The 18,181-nt window shown below is 45.8% G+C and overlaps 2 protein-coding genes across 2 annotated transcripts; one reads left to right on the top strand and one right to left on the bottom strand.

Moving 5' to 3' along the window:
• Positions 1-244: 244 nt before the first annotated feature.
• Positions 245-4,185, bottom strand: LOC135523666 (TAF5-like RNA polymerase II p300/CBP-associated factor-associated factor 65 kDa subunit 5L). The gene is made up of 5 exons (XM_064950487.1): positions 3,858-4,185; positions 3,217-3,358; positions 2,863-2,967; positions 1,925-2,706; positions 245-1,768 (listed from the first exon to the last, which is right to left on the bottom strand). The coding sequence occupies exons 2-5, from the start codon at positions 3,353-3,355 to the stop codon at positions 971-973; spliced, it is 1,824 nt and encodes a 607-aa protein (XP_064806559.1). The 5' UTR covers positions 3,356-3,358; positions 3,858-4,185; the 3' UTR covers positions 245-970.
• A 100-nt stretch (positions 4,186-4,285) lies between these two features.
• Positions 4,286-15,969, top strand: LOC135523652 (nuclear pore complex protein Nup133-like). The gene is given in 27 exon segments (XM_064950466.1): positions 4,286-4,515; positions 4,613-4,728; positions 4,864-4,967; positions 5,195-5,299; positions 5,543-5,674; positions 5,915-6,085; positions 6,184-6,339; positions 6,931-7,001; positions 7,129-7,276; positions 7,529-7,679; positions 8,021-8,178; positions 8,396-8,487; positions 8,962-9,010; positions 9,012-9,132; positions 9,304-9,398; positions 9,627-9,851; positions 10,084-10,206; positions 11,978-12,077; positions 12,306-12,563; positions 12,776-12,909; positions 13,435-13,593; positions 13,806-13,941; positions 14,145-14,263; positions 14,868-14,948; positions 15,042-15,106; positions 15,342-15,430; positions 15,700-15,969. Coding segments are annotated over 27 exon segments (3,423 nt in total). The 5' UTR covers positions 4,286-4,387; the 3' UTR covers positions 15,837-15,969.
• The last annotated feature ends 2,212 nt before the right edge of the window (positions 15,970-18,181 follow it).

The raw sequence follows: 18,181 nt of genomic DNA, 5'->3' as shown, positions 1-18,181 counted from the left end.
GACATAACCTGAAAGTCCACTCAGCAAGGAAGAAGCCACTGCTCCAAAACCGCCATAGAAAAGACAGTCTACGGTTTGCAACTGCACATGGGGACAAAGATCATACTTTTTGAAGAATTGTCCTCTGGTCTGATGAAAATAAATAAATAAAATAGAACTGTTTGGCCATAATGACCATCGTTATGTTTGGAGGAAAAAGGGGGAGGCTTGCAAGCCAAAGAACACCATCCTAACCGTGAAGTCAAGGTATTGGAGTGGCTATCACAAAGCCCTGACCTCAATCCTATAGAAAAGTTGTGGGCAGAACTGAAAAGGCATGTGTGAGCAAGGAGGCCTAGAAACCTGACTCAGTTGCACCAGCTCTGTCAGGTGGAATGGGCCAAAACTCACCCAACTTATTGTGGGAAGCTTGTGGAAGGCTACCCGAAAAGTTAAACAATTTAAAGGCAATGCTACCAAATACTAATTGAGAGTATGTAAACTTCTGACCCACTGGGAATGTGATGAAAAAAATAAAAGCTGAAATAAATCATTCTTTTATTCTGACATTTCACATTCTTAAAATAAAGTGGTGATCGTAAATGACCTAAGACAGGGAATATTTACTTTTAAATGTCAGAAATTGTGAAAAACTGAGTCAAAATGTATTTGGATAAGGTGTATGTAAACTTCTGACTTCAACTGTAACTTCTCATTTTGGCATTGTTGATATAAGCATCAAAATAAAACCAAGTCATTTTTTAGTATGTTCAGATTAACATCTCTTTTCTACTCAGAGATCTTGTCAAAAACAACCACGAGTGGGCAATTTTAGCAAGTGACCGTTTGACCTGAAATTATACCTGTCTGTAATTGGCTTAGGGAAGATAACATGTATGTCTCCATGGTGACCATGTCTGAGATGAGACCCTCCAGACAACACAGTCTTTTAAAACAAAACTAAACAGACAGGCCAGACAAAACAAAATCTCTACTGTCCATGTTTTTCTTGCGCCGTTCCCGTCACCAGGAGCAAGTTACAGGCCATGAACTGGACGTTGAGCACGTTGCTGGTGTTTCCCGTGTAGAGACCCACCAGCTCGCTGGACGAGCCATCCGCGTGGGTCGTCCCATGGGAGTTTCGGATGTCCCACACCCTGACTGAGTTATCCATGGAAGAGGAGGCCACCAGGCTGCTGTCGGGGCTGAACGACAGGCTGGTGACACTGTCCGTGTGGCCCCTCAGGTCCTTGACCAGAGCGCCTGAGGCCAGGTCCCACAGCTTCACCCGCTGGTCCTCGCCCGCCGACGCCAGGTACTTCCCATTGGGCGCGAAAGCTACAGACAACACAGGGCCGCGGTGGCCTGTGAACAGGCGCACTGACGCCCCCTGCTGGGTACTCCAGAGGCGGACAGTTTTATCCGTGGAGCCTGTGGCTAGGTAGTTTGAGTTGGGGTGGAACTTGACACAGTCCACGTCTGCTAGGTGGCCGGCGTAGAGCCTCAGGGGGTATGTCCTGGAGAAGGTCCAGAGGCGGGCAGTGCGGTCGTGGGAGCCGCTGGAAAAGTAGAGGCTGCAGGGGCTGACGTCCACGTCCCAGACGGGGTAGGCGTGGCCCTGGTAGAGGGCCGTGTTGGTGAAGCTGCCTAGGTCCCAGTAGCGAATGGACGTGTCCTCCGAGCAGGACAGCAGGCCCGAGCTGTCTGTCAGGAAGGCCGTGCGGAACACCGGACCGCTGTGGCCACGCAGGGTCTTGATTTCGCTGCCCGAGCCGTCCTCTTCATCTGCCTGAATACAGGGGGGGGAAAGCGCATTGACATTTTCAGAGGAAACACCATTGTACTGCCTAGATATGTGAAAATTTCCCATAATTGTCAGCAGAGATACCAACATCTTAAAACTGACTATTTCTGTAACATTCCTAACCAAAGAAAATCCTCTCACCTCCTCTTCCAGCACGTCGCATGCTAAGCGGATGTGTGACACGTCGGCCCGGTGTGGCCTGGCCTTCAGTTTCCTGGCCCTAAGGCTCCATAGCTTGACGGCCGAACTGTCGAACCCGGCGGCCAGCAGCTTGCTGTCGGCAGACACCTCTGCCGCGTTCAGCAGCTGCTCCGTGTGCTGGAAGGCGTAGAAGCACACGGTGGTGAGTGATGGTGGCCCCTCACGCACCTTCTTAATGCAGTCCTGCAGTGCCTCCAGGGCCACCTCGCTCTGCGGGATCCCTGTGGGGACCTCCACCCCCGCCGCCTCCCCTCGCTCAGGGCCAACCGCTCCCGACCACGAGGAGGTAGAGTTGGGGGCCGTGGTGGCGGCCCCGGCGGCTCCCGCTCCCGTCGTCCCGTACAGCTGGTAGTCGGTGCGTGGTGAGGAGGTGACCTCTACCTGGACGTGGGTGCTGAGGGCCCTACAGAGGGTACTGTTGTCTTCACTCTGCAGATAGCGTAACAAGTAACTGTAGGCCGGCTCCGTCAGGTTCACCACGTACTTGTGGTCGAGAAAGGCCAGGATCTTAGGGTTGCCGTTGACATCCTGCTGGGTGAGGACGTGGCGAAGCTGCTCCACGGTGGAGCGCTGCTCGGCGTCCCCCAGGAAGAGGCTGTGGAAGCGGCTGTAGAAGCCATCCACCGCCCCCTTCAAGCTGCAGCGCACCATGTCCAAGTGGAGATAAACGAAGAGTGGGTACAGGACGCAGCTCACCTCCTGGCCCCATGGCAACGCCGCTTCTGGACCGGAGAAAATAAACAAAAGTAAGGCCACGGTCTTACGCCCACAGTAACTAGCATAGCATTTACAATATATTGCTTCATACTAAGTGGTAAGCTAGTATAATGTTGCAAAGCAGCGTACATATCATCAGTCTCTACACAATTGTGTAGTACCTGAGAGAAAATTGCGTAGTCTGGAAAATTGGGTCTCGTACTGTTGAGGGTCAGCTTGACAAGGGGCAGCAGAGACAATGTTTGCACACCCCGACTCTGCCTGCACTGCTCAAAGAAAGAGAGACAATTAACAAGATTAGGTATACGAGTAATCACCATGAGTAATCACCTGTTTAATACTCATCCTAAACTGAAAGATGATGCTTGAGCTTCTCCAATAAGTAAGATTTGCTGAATCATGTCTGCAAAAATAGTTGGCTTCATTCACCCATTCAATCTGTGATACTAGTTTCACTTGATTTGGTCACTGATCTTTGCATTTGATACCGGCCAGCTGCCAATTCAAAGCCTCACCTGTGAGGTTGGCAGCCATCTCCTCTGCGGACTGGGACAGTTTAGCCCCCTTTAGGGAACTTTCAGTGTCCACATACTGCCTCCGCTTCAGGTACTGAGCTACAGTGTACTGGATCTGCTCCGTGCGTACCCGCTTCATAACCTGGGAAAATACAAAACAGTAGAGCAGCCTGGACAAAAGTAAAAGGCTTTATCCGTGCATTAACACGTTGTTTAGCTGATGAAACCTACTGCATTGCATTAACATGTTAGTTAACTCATTACAAACACTGCTAGAAACTAGATAGTTATATTTATAGCTTCCTGGGATTACATTGACCCACGAGTAATTCACTTCAGTGCTGTTGGAGAAGAGAAAAATGGGCTATATGACTAGCGAACACTTGCCAACGCAACCATTCAACAAAACTGCTAGCCAGTGTTAGCAAGGGTCGCCATGAAAACTTGGGAGAATGTCCGTACAAGTGAGCAACAAATGCACTGGTAAAAGTACGCACCAAACAGCTTAAGCAAAGAGTATTTATTGCAGTCCTGTCATTAGCAAAATAACGTTAGCCAGCAGCTAAAGTTAGCTAAACTAGGCCCTTCGAACTTTAAGCGGGTTTAGCGAAAAACATCTCAACAACATCATGGCCACTCACTGCATATCGTGCTGATATTCTTCCTTGTCAGTTACAGCTATTAAGGAAATTATATTTATGCTATGTGATTTGTTCTTATCACAAATATCCCGCTGCCTTTCGTAGCAACCCCATCATCATGTATGTCCACCCCTTCCATCAAATAGCAGCTCGCTCTCATCTTGGAGTCATCGATTGATCGACTCATCTTGCCTGAATGTGATGGCAGGAAATCTATATCGTGTTCTGTTTACTGCCAACCAAAACACAACAACTAGCTACTTGCAAAAGGCAATCAATTTACAATCAGTAATAGTGTCATTTTAATTGAAGGGATTATTCATAAATGACAATGCTATTCGTAAAAAATGTATTAGTGTTCAAACAAATGTTTTCAATGGCACGATCTAGTGGACCAACTATGTACTGCGAATCTGAGTTTGTATTTCATGACGTATATTTCATGCGCCTGAAGTTTCATATTGTGCGCGCAAAATAAGAAGAGCTGTCTGGAGTTGAATGAATATTGAGCATTTTGGGGCACAGCTACGATGTTTAGCCCTCGTTCTACCCCTAGTTCCGGCCGAAGGCAGTCCTCAAGAGTCACCGGTAGAAAGAGTCTCGCCGGTACACCTACAGGGCTTCTCTTTTCCCCACGTAGGACGTCGTTAGCAGCGAGGTGAGTGTCCATGCGCCATCATTGTCAACAATGTCTCTTGAGGCACAGTCACTCGTGGAGTGTTTTTTTTTTAATCTGCTCGCCCTCTCATTTCCAGATCAACTCCCACGCGTGTCCAGAGCTACTCAACTTCAGACGCACTCCACTTCGATGTCCAGACGTTTGGCTCTTCTCTACCTGTCAAAGTCATGGAGGCTTTGACAATGGCTGATGGTGGGTCATTGACTCTTTCCTGTCATTATCTCTCTGCGAGTTATACATGCTGTAGAATGCATTGTACAGGTCATCCGGATCAATGCAGTCTGGCTGATGTTCTCTCCCACGGGTTCTGTGTTTTGTGTCCCTCAGCCGATGACCAGATCTCTGTGAAGGTGGATGAGAGTGGCTGGGCCTGGATGGTGTGTGGAGAGAGACTGATCATCTGGAAGATCTGCCAGACTGCTGTTGCAAAGGTACAGTCCATTAGGTCACACCGTAGCGAAACGGAACACAAAATGAGCGCTCCTTATTGGGCAAGTCCAGGTAGAACCCTACCTCTTTGTGTCACTCCGTTTCAACACTGGATACACAACCCTGGTCGATAATTATGAGATATGCAACACATTGATACAGTGTGTCATATAATTAAAAGAAAAACATGCATTGCCAATGAGTGAACTTTCTCTGTTGTGTCTCCTAGTTGTCAGTATGTAAGGGCCTCCAGCTGCCCACTAGTGAGTTTGCCTACTATGCTGATCTCGTCTCCATATCATCTCCCAGCCCTCTGGAGACTGCCAGTGTTCAGGTAATCAATGACTATCAGGAAACTAACCTATTCAACCTCCGAAAATTGAAAAAAGTTCCCACCTGTCTGCCTAATGACTTTGCTGTTACAGTAGCTGTTAAGCAGCTAGCCTGAGTGTCAGTGTCTTTCTGCTTTAGTCTACTTGTTGTTGTCGTCTTTGACAAGGCGTTGAACTGAAATTCCAATCGACTCACCATCGGTCGTGGTTGTTTACTGTTGTGGGACTTTTGCTTGAATACTCAGTCTATCTCTGTCATGGCGGTGGCTCCAGAGGGAACAGCCCGGTTCTGGCCCAGTTTGGCCCACGAGGGGAATTACACTGAGACTGTGGTCGACATGGGCGAAAACCTCTGCAACTTTGTTGTGGCTGTTAGGGTAAGTTGTTATGTTGTGGATGCGTTGTTCTTGTTTTGAATACAACGCTGCTCCTCAATCACAGATAAAGATGTATAGAGCAGGTTCTCATTATTAGTGGATTTAGAATTGCCAACAAATTGTGTGTAAAACGGTAGCACACATACATTTTGAACATATTTATCTGATTGAACATTATGTGCTGTTGATTTCATCCCACTTCCTCTCCTCCCTCATCCCACCATCCCTCTCTTCCCTCAGGGGGGTAGTTTTATCGTGTCATCCTACAAGGGCCAGATGATGCGCCTCGGGGCGGACCCCTCCGGAAAGCTGCTGCAGAGGGCGCTACAGCAGGGCCAGGGGGTGCTCTCCGGCATCGGACGCCGCGTCTCCAGCCTGTTTGGCATGCGCGCCCCGCTCACCAACAACAATGCACGTTTCTTCTAGTGGAGTCCTATGAATCCCCAAATTATGGTAATTAATTGGTAATATGGTGATATCAGCTCACAGACCCTCTCCTCCCTCTGTAGCTCCACAGTGTTCTGTGGGTGGGCGAGACAGGCTGCCTGTATACTCTGACCTCCTGTGGGCTCAGTAAATGGGAGTTGGATGAGGTCACAGAGCACCAGGTCCTCAGCTGGGACTCCAGCCGCGCTCTGACGGAGAGTGTCGCCGACGCCATCTGGGTAAGCAGAGCAACACTTTACATGAATGTTGTGTTGCGTTACTTTATGTCAGGTTGCATCAAATCACGGGGCGTTACTTTGAGGTAAACCGTCTTCTTGGTTGTACAGGTAACTGTCAAAATAAAGGAAACACTAGAGTAAATGAGGGACACAAAGCATGTGCTTCCTGAGTTAACATATCATGCTTAGCCATTTTGATTACCGTGGCTAGAAGAGATCTCAGTTACTTTGAAAGAGGGGTATCAAAGGAGTTTAGGGGGTTTAAAGTGTGTGTGTGTCTCAGTCACCAGATCTCAACCCAATTGAACACATATATGTGATCCCGGAGCGACGCCTGAGACAGTGTTTTCCACCACTGTCAACAAAACACCAAATTAAGGAATTTATTGTGGAAAAATGTTTTTGCATCCCTCCAATAGAGTTCCAGACACTTGTAGAATCTATGCCAAGGTGCATTGTAGCTGATGTGGCTCATGGTGGCCCAACGCCCTATTAAGACACTTAAGTAGGTGTTTCCTATATTTTGGTAGTTACCTGTAGATTGGATGATTGTCCTGAAGGCATGACCTGTTTTCTCTCACCATCTATCAGGGGTCAGAGAGCAACTATGAGGAAATCAAGGAAGGAGTGAACGTTACCTACATGGACATGCAACTGAGCCAGTAAGTCGAGCTCTCATCTCGGTTTCTGGATGTGTATTTATCTCACTACGTGATTTGATGTAATAGTCAGCTGGTGACTGCAACTTTTTTGATTCTACATACTTCTGACTATAATTTTTTTTTCCAGGGATGGCCTGGTAGTGTTGGCGGCAGCCTGGCACCCCTCAGACTCCCCCTGCCTGGCCTACTTCTGCCTGGTCACCCTGCTGGACAACGGCAACAACATTTCTGATGAGCTCTCTGTGGAGGTCACCAAGTACAACCCCCCCTTCCAGGTCAGTCTTCACTCAATTGGTCTTCAACTGAAATTGTGTATTATGATTCACAAAATGTTTTTAATTTTTTTTTAAATGAGCTTGAAAGTGGCAATATGTTCCTTAAGTAGACTTTCTCTAAAAAAAGCTCAAGGCTTCACGCATTTGGAATGCAATTTTTCAGACATGAAAATATCAACCATATTGGTCTTCCTTCAGTTTAAATGTCAATGTTTTTGTCTAACGGTTGATATGTTGTGTTATTCCCCTCAGAGTGAGGATGCTCTCCAGGCCATGAGGCTGATGTTACCACGGGCCTCCAGCCCTGCTGCCTTCCTGTACAACGAGGAGCTGGTGTTTGCCTGCTCCACCGGTACCGGCAGAGGAGGTCTACCTGAGGAGAAGATCCCCTTCAACACACCTGGTAAGAGAACTGGATAATGGACACAACGTTAGAGGACATTGGGTGCCTCTCAATAGTTTAAAGTTGGCCCATTTCCTCATCTCCTTTTCTTAATAACAAAATCGACAGAAGAGGAAGCCTTTAGACTGTTGTCATGCACCTGATGTTTTAAACTGAATGGTATTGATGAGTTGAATGGTGTAGATGGCTGCAACAGCTCTCAGGAATTCATAGTTATCATAATAATATCATCAACCTTTTTTTGTTGTCTTTTTAGCTCATTATCCATTTTCATGAATGGGCAATTTGACTTGACTCGCCTCCGATGTTTCTATTCTCACCGTCCTACTTCATCTCTCCAGGTGACCGTCTGCGTGGTGGGGGCTGCTGTGCCAACCTGCCGGTGTTCTTCTCCCAGAACAGTGGTCTGGTGGCCGTGGTGGCCAGAGAGAGTGCCTCCATGCTGCCTGAGACCATGGAGGACTCCCTCTGCTTTTCCCTGGCTGGGGCCGGCCCTGAGGTAGAGAGTAGAGTCAGATGAATTAAAGCAGTGCCAGGTCTCTGATATAGAACGGAGTCACCAATTGACCTGTGTGAATAATGAGATGCCATTAAATTGGTGAACTTGCAATGTTTAACTTTTTTTCATTTTTTTTTCTTTATTTTTACGTAATTGGTGAGTACACATTGTTTTATGACGTACGTTATTTATGAATTGACCCTTTTTTTGTTTCAAGGCAACTGCTATGGAGACTCCGACTAGGATGGAGCCTGTAGCGCAAGAGGACAAAACCAAACTCCTAAAAGCAGCGTTTCTGCAGTTCTGCCGGTAAGTCTGCGGAAAGATTGTGTGACGTTGGCCCCAATTGCTGAAGTGTGAGTTTATTGACAGTGACCCAGACCTCTGTTGTAAAACAAGGGAATTTGTTTGTTCCTCCCCTGAAAAAAATTCCCTGCGTTGAGGACGATGTGGATTTAGGTCTGTGTAATTACTTGCTCTCTGTGATTGCATCTGCCCTGTTGTTGTTAAGCTCGAGCAGCTGTTACTGCCAAATGAGGGCGCAGGGCTCTGAGTTTTTTTTACAGAAAGAGGGAGGGAGTATTTGAGTGAGTGTGTGTGAATGTACATGTAGACAGAGTGAATGGGGTGTGTACACTTAATGAGTACCACTAAGTAATTATGTAAAATTATTTTATGTGTTTTTGGGAATTACCTGGTTAAATGATCTAAGCAATACACATTGTTGCCATTTGGGTTTACCTTATAATGTTGTGAGTAGAACGTAACTGTTGTGTCTGTCAGGAATGACCTGGTGGGGGCCCAGACCATGACAGACGAGCTGTTCCCCCCCGGAGGGGGACGGAGACGGGGAGGTGGGCGGGGAGCTGGACCTGGTGGTGACCCGGATCAACCTGGACCTGGTGGATGACTACCCAGCCTCAGACCCCCGCTGGGCCGAGTCTGTCCCTGACGGTGGGAGGGAGGGAGGGATGGAGGGAGGGGAAGGAAGGAAGGAAAAGAGAACAGAGAGGGAGAGAAATGTAGACAGGCGAAGACATGGAAATCTGTAGTTTTTTTCTATCTAAATGATTGAATATATTGTTCCACATAGAAGTGACCTTGTTTCTGTGTTGTCGTGTCCAGAGAGTGCTGGCTTCCCCCTGACCTCCCTCATCATCCTCCACCAGCTAGAGGACAAGATGAAGGCCCACGGCTGCTTCATGGACTTCCTGCTACAGGTGGGCCACCTGCATAGAAATATATTTCAGTCCCGTTTAATCCGGAATAATTCTAATCCTATGTGTCACCGTGGGATCGGACTTCATTCCAGGGCTCCTCACAGATCTATGAATAAAAACTGATAAGTCATGACTGAGTTCAACAACCTTACCTCGTTTCTCCCCACCCCTGTATCCTACTCTCTTCTACTTGCTCTCTCCCCCACTCCACCCCCCCATCCCCCACAGGTGGGTCTCCTGGACCGGCTGGGCCAGACCGCGGTGCGCTCGTCTCCCATGGCGACGCGCCTGTTGCTGTGCGAGCACGCCGAGAAGCTACAGGCGGCCATGACGCTGAAGAACCACCACGCCAAGCACGGCGAGCTGGTCAATCGTGCCATCCTCATTGCCTTGAGGAAGAGCAACGCAACCGTGTCCACCAGCCTCACGGCCGCAGACGTCTTCTTCAGAGAGGTGACAATGACGGAGATAATATCCCCAGCAGAGTTGGGGTCTGGTGACAATGACAGAGATAATATCCCCAGCAGAGTCGGGGTCTTCACACAATTTAGATGATTTGAGATTCCAATTCAAATCATCAAATAATTTTGTCAATTCCAAAACATTAGCTTTGGGATTGTGGGAAGCTTCTGTCTTAGGCCTCAGGTGAGGTTATTAAGGTGTGTGTGAATGTGTGTGTGTGTAGGTGTCTCAGATCTCCTCAGTCTTTGAGTGTCTACTAGAAGAGGAGGAGAGGACTTTGAAGGAGAACCCTGTGGACTCTGTGAAGTGGGCTGAAGTGGTGCTCAGTGTCAACACCATCATCAAGGTACACAACACAGGCAGTGCAGGCTCTCTGTATCCACATCCATAGTGTTAGTCACGTATCTCCCATGCACGTGTATGTTTGCCTTTTGATCATATGTGTTGCTTCTATATACTGTGTATCTAGAGTGCATTCGGAAAGTATTCAGACCCCTTGACTTTTTCCACATTTCAAATTTTATTTTTGTTACATTAGCGTTATTGTAAAATTTAAAAATGTATATGTTTTTTTTTCTTAGTCAATCTAAACACAATACTCCATAATGAGAAAGCAAATAGAGGTTTGTATAAATTTTTGCAAATGTCAACAAACAAACAAAAAAGTATTCAGACCCTTTACTCAGTACTTTGTTGAAGCACCGTTGGCAGCGATTACAGCCCTGCGTCTTCTTGGGTATGGCGCTATAAGCTTGGCACACCTGTATTTGGGGAGTTTCTCCCATTCTTCTCTGCAGATCCTCACAAGCTCTGTCAGGTTGGATGGGGGGCGTCACTGCACAGAGAATCTTGTTTCTCATGGTCAGAGTCCTTTAGGTGCCTTTTTGCAAACTCCAAGTGGGCTGTCATGTGCCTTTTTACTGAGGAATGGCTTCCATCTGGCCACCCTACCATAAAGGCCTGATTGGTAGAGTGCTGCAGAGATGGTTGTCTTTCTAGAAGGTTCTCCCATCTCCACAGAGGAAGTCTGGAACTCTGTCGGTGACCATCGGGTTCTTGGTCACTTCCCTGACCAAGGCCCGATTGCTCAGTTGGTTCCAAACTTCCTCCATCATTCTTAAATGGAGGCCACTGTGTTCTTGGGGATCTTCAATGTTGCAGACATTTTTTAGTACCCTTCCCCAGATCTATGCCTCGACACAATCCTGTCTCTGAGCGCTACGGACAATTCCTTCGGCCTCATAGCTTGGTTTTTGCTCTGACATACATGCACTGTCAACTATGGGACCTTATATAGACAGGTGTGTGCCTTTCCAAATCATGCCCTACCAATTGAATTTACCACAGGTGGAATCCAATCAAGTTGTAGAAACCTCTCAAGGATGATCAATGAAAACAGGATGCACCTGAGTTCAATTTTCAAGTCTCATAGCAAAGGGTCTGAATACTTATGTAAATAAGGTATTTTATTTTTCATACATTTGCAAACATTTCTTAACCTGTTTTCGCTTTGTCATTATGGGGTATTGTGTGTAGATTAATGAGGAACAAAAAATAATTTTATACATTTTTGAACAAGACTGTAACCTAACAAAATGTGGGAAAAGTCAAAGGGTCAGAATACATTCCGAATGCACTGTATATACACTGAGTAAAAATATTAGCCCAACATTTATAATGTTGGTCCATGAGCTGAAATAAAAGGTCCTAGAAATGTTCCATATGCACAAAAACTTTATTTCTCTCTAATTTGTTTATGTTCCTGTTTGTGAGCATTTTTTTCTTTGCCCAGATAATCCATCCACCTGACAGGTGTGGCATATCAAAAATATGATTAAATGGCATGACCATTACACATGTGCACTTTGTGCTGGGCCTATGACCACCCATGGCTGTGCCCCTGCCCAGTCATGTGAATTCCATGGATTAGGGCCTAATGAATTTATTTAAATCGACTGATATCCTTATATGAACTGTAACTCAGTAAAATCATTGAAATTGTTGCCTCTAGCGTTTTTATATTTTTGTTCATATATCTAGGTCATGTTGCGTGTGAGGTTGTATTTCTTGTGATGGCACAGTCAGTAATTTGTGTACGTTTGTGTGTTGTATTGCAGGACATGCTGCAGGCTGCTGGTCAGTACAGAGACACCAAGGCCTCACTGTACAGAGCCTCAGAGAGCACCCCTGCTGAGCCAGAATACATCCCATGGACCGGTACATTCCCTGTTGAACACACACATGCACATAGTAGTCGACAGTAACTTCTTATAACGCCTTGTCTCCTTTTGTTAATGTCAACTGATCTGAAAAGACAGAATAGGTGAAAGCGATATGCTAGATCCCTTTCACTGCGATGAAGGAGAAGAATTTCGAAGTCTCTCAAACGTAAGACAATTGAGATGCGCCCTTAATTCCCAAACCTGTCTCTTTCTCTCCCCACAGCCTCTAGCGGTCTGGGAGGGGTTCGCACCGTCATCGCCCGCCAGCACGAGGTGATCCTGCGTGACGTGTACCCTCATGCCGACTCGGAGCTGCGCAATGGCCTGAACGAGCAGCTGGCAGCGCTGCTGGACGTGCTCCTGGGAGGCTACGTTGCCCAGCTGACCTCACTGAGACCGGGCCGTCCGGGCCAGCAGGACCACTACAACACCCTGGAGATGGAGTACACGCAGCGCCGCTCTGAACTGCTCGCACCACTGTGTGAGTGGAGATTGAACGCAAAATACCGGGCGGACATTTTGGAATACAAAATCATTTTTATCTTAATCCTTTCAGTGGAATTTACACATTTTATAGCTAAATCTGGCTGTATTTTTCATAAATTATAAGACTGACTGCTTATTACATCCATTATAAAGGTATTATGTATACTTAAATAATATTAAGGGTGTTAACTTTTCCTTATGTTCCAGTGGAGCTGGGTCAGTACCAGTGGGTGGCAGCACTGGCAGAGAAGTATTGTGACTTTGACATCCTGGTCCAGATGTGTGAGCAGACTGACAACCAAAACAGACTGCAGCACTACATGGCCAAGTTCGCCGACCAGGTTCGACACTAATCCTCTAAAACCAGGGTGGTGTTCATTAGGTGGAACATTTTTGAAATGGGGAGGTACTACTTGAACTGGTCCAATAAGAACACAGGTTTTTGGTTGTTGTGGCAAAATGTTTTGCTACTGTGTGCCGTACTGAACACGACCCAATTTTATCACTGGTGTTTTATCAAATCTGGCACTAACAAGGGATATGTGCATGTCACATTTTTTGTTATTTAGCAGACCCTCTTAACCCTAATTGCTCCTGTAAGTCACTCTGGATAAGTGCCTTGCTCAAGGGCACATAGACAGATTTTCACCAAGTCGGCTCTGGGATTCAAACCAACAATCTTTTGGTTAGTGGCCCAACGCACTTAACCGTTAGCCTACCTGCCGTTACTCAGACTGCGCATGTAAATCATACATTGATACCCATTATGGGATAACATATATATTTTTTCGTATCTCAAGCTCGGACTCAACTAAGATTCCATAGATGCTGTGTGTTTCATTTAATTCCCATGTCACTTCCTGTAGAACTTTGCGGACTTCCTGTTCCGCTGGTACATGGAGAAGGGGAAGAGGGGCAAGCTGCTCTCCCAGCCCATCGCCCAGCACCAGCAGCTGGCCAGCTTCCTGCAGTCCCACGAACACCTCAGCTGGCTGCACCACATCCACGTCCATGACTTCAGCAGTGTAAGTGGAGCACACACACACACACACACACACTCTCTCATTCACACACACACACACACACACATCAGTTGACCTTAGTAGCTAACTTGTGAACATGCCGCGTCTTATGAAAAGACATACCGTAGTTTGGCAGTTGCATAGTGCAGTTTCCAATGTTAAAGAAACAGTGTTGCATTTGTGATATTTATTTGACCATCGCTCTCTCTCCCCAGGCTTACAAAACCCTGTATGGCCAGGCCAACATGGAGACACGTTACTTTGTGAAGAAGAAGACCCTTTTGGCTCTCAGTAAACTGACTGCCCTGGCATCAGACATGCCTGAGGCTGTGATGAAGAAACATGTAGACGGTAAGGGGCTACTTGAGATACTTCTGCTAAATTCTCACTTAAATCATACATTATTGTCAATGGGAGTTATGAACATGTATTTTAAACTATGACAACGGACACTATTTGATGCAAAAGAAGCTAGGAAACCTCTGTTCGCTGGAGGGTGTCTAATTGGTGAGTTCTGCAGGGATATCACCAGTGTTTTCTTTGTCATCCTACAGAAATGGTCGAGCAGGAGCGGTTCCTGCTGCACCAGGAGACTCTGCCCAAACAGCTGCTGGAGGAGAAACAACAGAACCCCGACACCATGCCCCTGCTCAGCGCTCACAACCTTATTAATGTAGGAACACACATCAGTGGACCACTCACATTACCACGTAACCCAACACAGACAAAGCACCATTATAAACTGGGTGGTTCGAGCCCTGAATGCTGATTTGGCTGACAGCCGTGGTATATCTGACCGTGTACCAGGGGGATGACAAAACATTCATTTTTGCTGCTCTAATTACGTTGGTAGCCAGTTTTTAAATATATATAAGGCACCTCGGGGGTTTGTGATATATGGCCAATATACCATGGCTAAGGGCGGTATCCAGGCACTCTGTGTTGCGTTATGCATAATAGCTGTTAGCCGTGGTATATTGGCCGTATACCACATCATACATTAATACCCATTATGGGATAACATTTTTTTTGTTATATCTCAAGCTAGGACTAAACTAAGATTCCATATACCACACCCACTCATGCTTTTTGCTTAAGTAGACCACACTCGCAGTCTCACAACCAGTAACTCTACATAAATCCACATACCTGCCACCACACAGACACATGATGACAATACAACACACACATCTATCCTCCCTGTCACCAGCTGAACCCCAAAATACAACTCTTACAATTACCAATGGACTAACCTAATTTAACTATTTTCTCACCAGCTGTATATTTGTGATGACAACCGACGAGCCAATGAGTATGACTTCAAGAAGGCTCTGGATCTACTGGAGTACATAGACGAGGTAGTCCTACTGCCGGTAGCATTAATCCTTAGCTCAGGGTTGATTAATCAGGTCTGTCAGGGTTCACTGATATGGAGCATATTCTTGTTGCAGGATGACGCTGTGGACATTGAGGGACTCAAGTGTGAGATCTTCTGCAAGGCCCTCAAGAAAGACGAGTAAGTACCGCTCAATGGCCCTAATCCTTCTAACATCTCGCTCTTACTCCCTTTCTTGCTAATTTCCTAATTCCAAATCTGAAAGGATTGGATAGGTGTAAGTACACTGTTTGACACTTCTTACATTTTGTTTGTTGTCAAGTGTGCTTTCTATAGTGAATGCAATGAATGAATAAGCATTATTGTTGTTATTGTAAGTTTGCATTGAGCTTCCTTTTCGCTGTGTTGCTCACAGCTGGTTGTCTGCTGATGGGAACGATGACCCTCTGGAGGCAGCCAAGGACAGCATCTTTGTCAAGATCCTCCTCAAGCTCATACAAGAAGGTAAGCACTGCAGTAGCCATTTTGGCCCGGTGTCTGACTAAAGGATTTCACTTTATTCTCATCAGTTAATTTGTTCGGAAACAACACATTTCAAGAGTTGCTTAAGAGATATATTTTGGAAATTGTTGAATTGTTGTTAAAAAAAAAAAAATGTCTTTATTAATGACAAAATATTGAAAAGGGGTATTGAGTGTCACTGCTCTGTTTATTATGTACCTCTTTATGACCCTCCCAACCTATTCAGAATGTGTTCTCTTGTTGTTTTCCAGGTGTTCCTCTACAGACCTACCTTCCTGACGTCAAAGACCTTCTTCAGCTGGACGAGATGGAGGCTTTGAAATTAAAGCCCACTTTTGAGTTTGTACTGCGGGCCAACTATGAACATTACCTGCAAGCACAGATCTAATGACCCCTGACCCCTTTCACAACTATGTCTCCCAGGTTGCACTTGGTTTGTTCCTTTCTTTCCATTTTTACTGTTTGTTTGACAAAAAGATAACGTGTTGCAATTTCGAAAATAAATGTCATATTTCTTTAAATGTTCTGTTCTTTTGATTTTGGCATTCACAAAAGACTGCTTTAAGTTTTTTGAAAAACAAAATGTATTGTTTTATTTCCTTTACCTCGATAACCTGGGAAATGGCAACACATCCTGGACCTCCAATACATCTAGATCTCCTGTGATAATTGCTTGAGTAAAAGTCAGGAGAGTATATGACATGGATTAAGGTGGAGCTGTAAGGCTATGACCAGGTAGATGAAACGGTACACACCTCGTGGAAAATATACCTAGACTAGCCGCTCGAAATGAACACAACATCCATCTCGACCACAAGCCACGCGCATTGACTAACGTGCCGTGAAAGGCTATTGGGTTTCTGCAGCAAGCCATTGGGTGCTTGTGGCCTACATTGCCAACTGTATTGGTTTCTTGTTTAAATAGCGGGGCCTGACTCCTCAAGTGTCTCTCCAACCCTTCGAGAAGTCTGCAACTGATCCACTTTCACTGATGGCAGAAGCAGATGGCCTCTGTCTTGTCCTAAAAATAGAAAATGGAGGTTAAATTAGGGACATACACAATAAATTACAGCCACCGTCTTTATGTGGGGAGGGGGATTGAAAGTTCAGTAGCCCTATATGGGGTGGGATTGAAAGAACTCCCTCAGAGAAGGTGTGCCAATAGCTTTTGATTGGCTTCTAAGCATACTTTTTTAAACCTTCTCAATAGTCTTGATTTACTATTTTGAGCAGTTGTCATAGGGATGGTGACTAACTACCTGGTAGAAACTTTCACAGATCTTTGACAGTTTGTGTCAAGAGTTCCAGGTTTGGAAGCCAGGCTTCTGCTGAATATTTGATCACAGGACTTCCTGTCTGGCTTGTAGAATGCCTCCATGGATGGGGTTGTTGTGTCTGGTTGGTATGGAGATAACTTTTACGAGCCTGAGTATTGGTCCCGCATGTCGCTTGCAACGCCAGGGTTGTGGGTTTGATTCCCACTGGAGACCCGTACGAAAATGTTTGCACTCACGACTGTAAGTCGCTCTGGATAAGAGCGTCCGTTAAATGACAAATGTCAAAATGTTAATATTGGTATATGAAGTAGGCTATCCCATAAATAACATGCCTAACAAAGCTCAGATATATTATAGGGACCAACGGAAGTGCAATTTTAAACATTTTGTTTTCTTGTACTAAAATACCTTTCCACAAGTACATTTAGTTGGATACCTTGGCAGTGATGAGTGAGCAGTTGGACAAACATATCAGTTTATAGAGATACTTTTTTTTTAAAGCTGGGCTACAAAAAAGGAATTGTTCATGCCTTGGTGGCTGGCTGCAGCTGTTGGACTGCATGGCTAGGGTCCTATCTGCTTTCACCTACCCCCTGTTCAGAGAAACCAGACCATGGCCACTGTTAGTAAATGCGGAAGTTACAAGTGACCAGCTACCACACGAAACGCCCCCATCTCAAACTTGATACAACTTCCCCCCTCTACTTGCCGATGTTGATGCTGGAGAATAAAGTCCATATTAATTATTTTCCATGAAGTTTGAGATTTTAATGGCAGAATGTGTTTCAAACTTTTAGTATAAAAAAGATGACTAGACTAACAGCTACACATACATCTTTGAAATACCATTTGAGAGACAACCCCCCCACACCCCCACCAAAAAAAGATGCTATACTTAACATGTTCTTAAATCAATTAAAATAACATGCATCTGACAAAGAACCGGGTAAAATACACCGAGATATTCACTGTTCAATAACTTGTAGTGTTCCATTAAACAACCCTTTATAGAATCGCGCCTGCTCTAGCTGTAAAGGAATCAACATAAAACCAATAAAATGACATGAATAGAATATGGGCAACCTTGACGAGGTGCGCTCAGGAAAGCAAGTCATTTGCAAAGAGTTGAACGGAAAAAAATAATGCCACAGTCAATATCCTTGCATCATTGAATGATTTGGCACTACATGCTGTCATAGAACGGGGAATATGAACGTGTGTTGTCCTGCGTCAAAGCGCGCCTGTGTTCAAAATGCCATGCTGGAGTCCGACGGATTACACCCCTTGGCTCTCCATACACGGGCCGAGCGCTACAGTTTGGATTCGGGACTACCTCTCCAAATATGGACCGTCCTGCGCATTACGAAGGGCGACCCTGCGCTCTTCAGCGCTCGTCTACGGGAGTGTCCGGTGCGCACCCGTCCCAAGAACCAAATATGGATGAATGGGTCGGGAG

This window comes from Oncorhynchus masou, chromosome 4, assembly GCF_036934945.1.
Source record: "Oncorhynchus masou masou isolate Uvic2021 chromosome 4, UVic_Omas_1.1, whole genome shotgun sequence".
Lineage (NCBI taxonomy): Eukaryota > Metazoa > Chordata > Actinopteri > Salmoniformes > Salmonidae > Oncorhynchus > Oncorhynchus masou.
Note: the sequence above shows the minus strand (reverse complement) of the source record. Positions and strands in the feature narration are given on the sequence as shown.

What these genes read in the sequence shown, in the direction of transcription:
- LOC135523666 (XM_064950487.1), bottom strand. Translation starts at nt 3,355, where the DNA reads ATGAAGCGGGTACGCACGGAGCAGATCCAGTACACTGTAGCTCAGTAC. An exon ending in ACTACGCAATTTTCTCTCAG is followed by an intron (nt 2,707 to 2,862) that starts GTACTACACAAT and finishes TCTCCGGTCCAG; the next exon opens with AAGCGGCGTTGCCATGGGGC. An exon ending in GCGACGTGCTGGAAGAGGAG is followed by an intron (nt 1,769 to 1,924) that starts GTGAGAGGATTT and finishes CCCTGTATTCAG; the next exon opens with GCAGATGAAGAGGACGGCTC.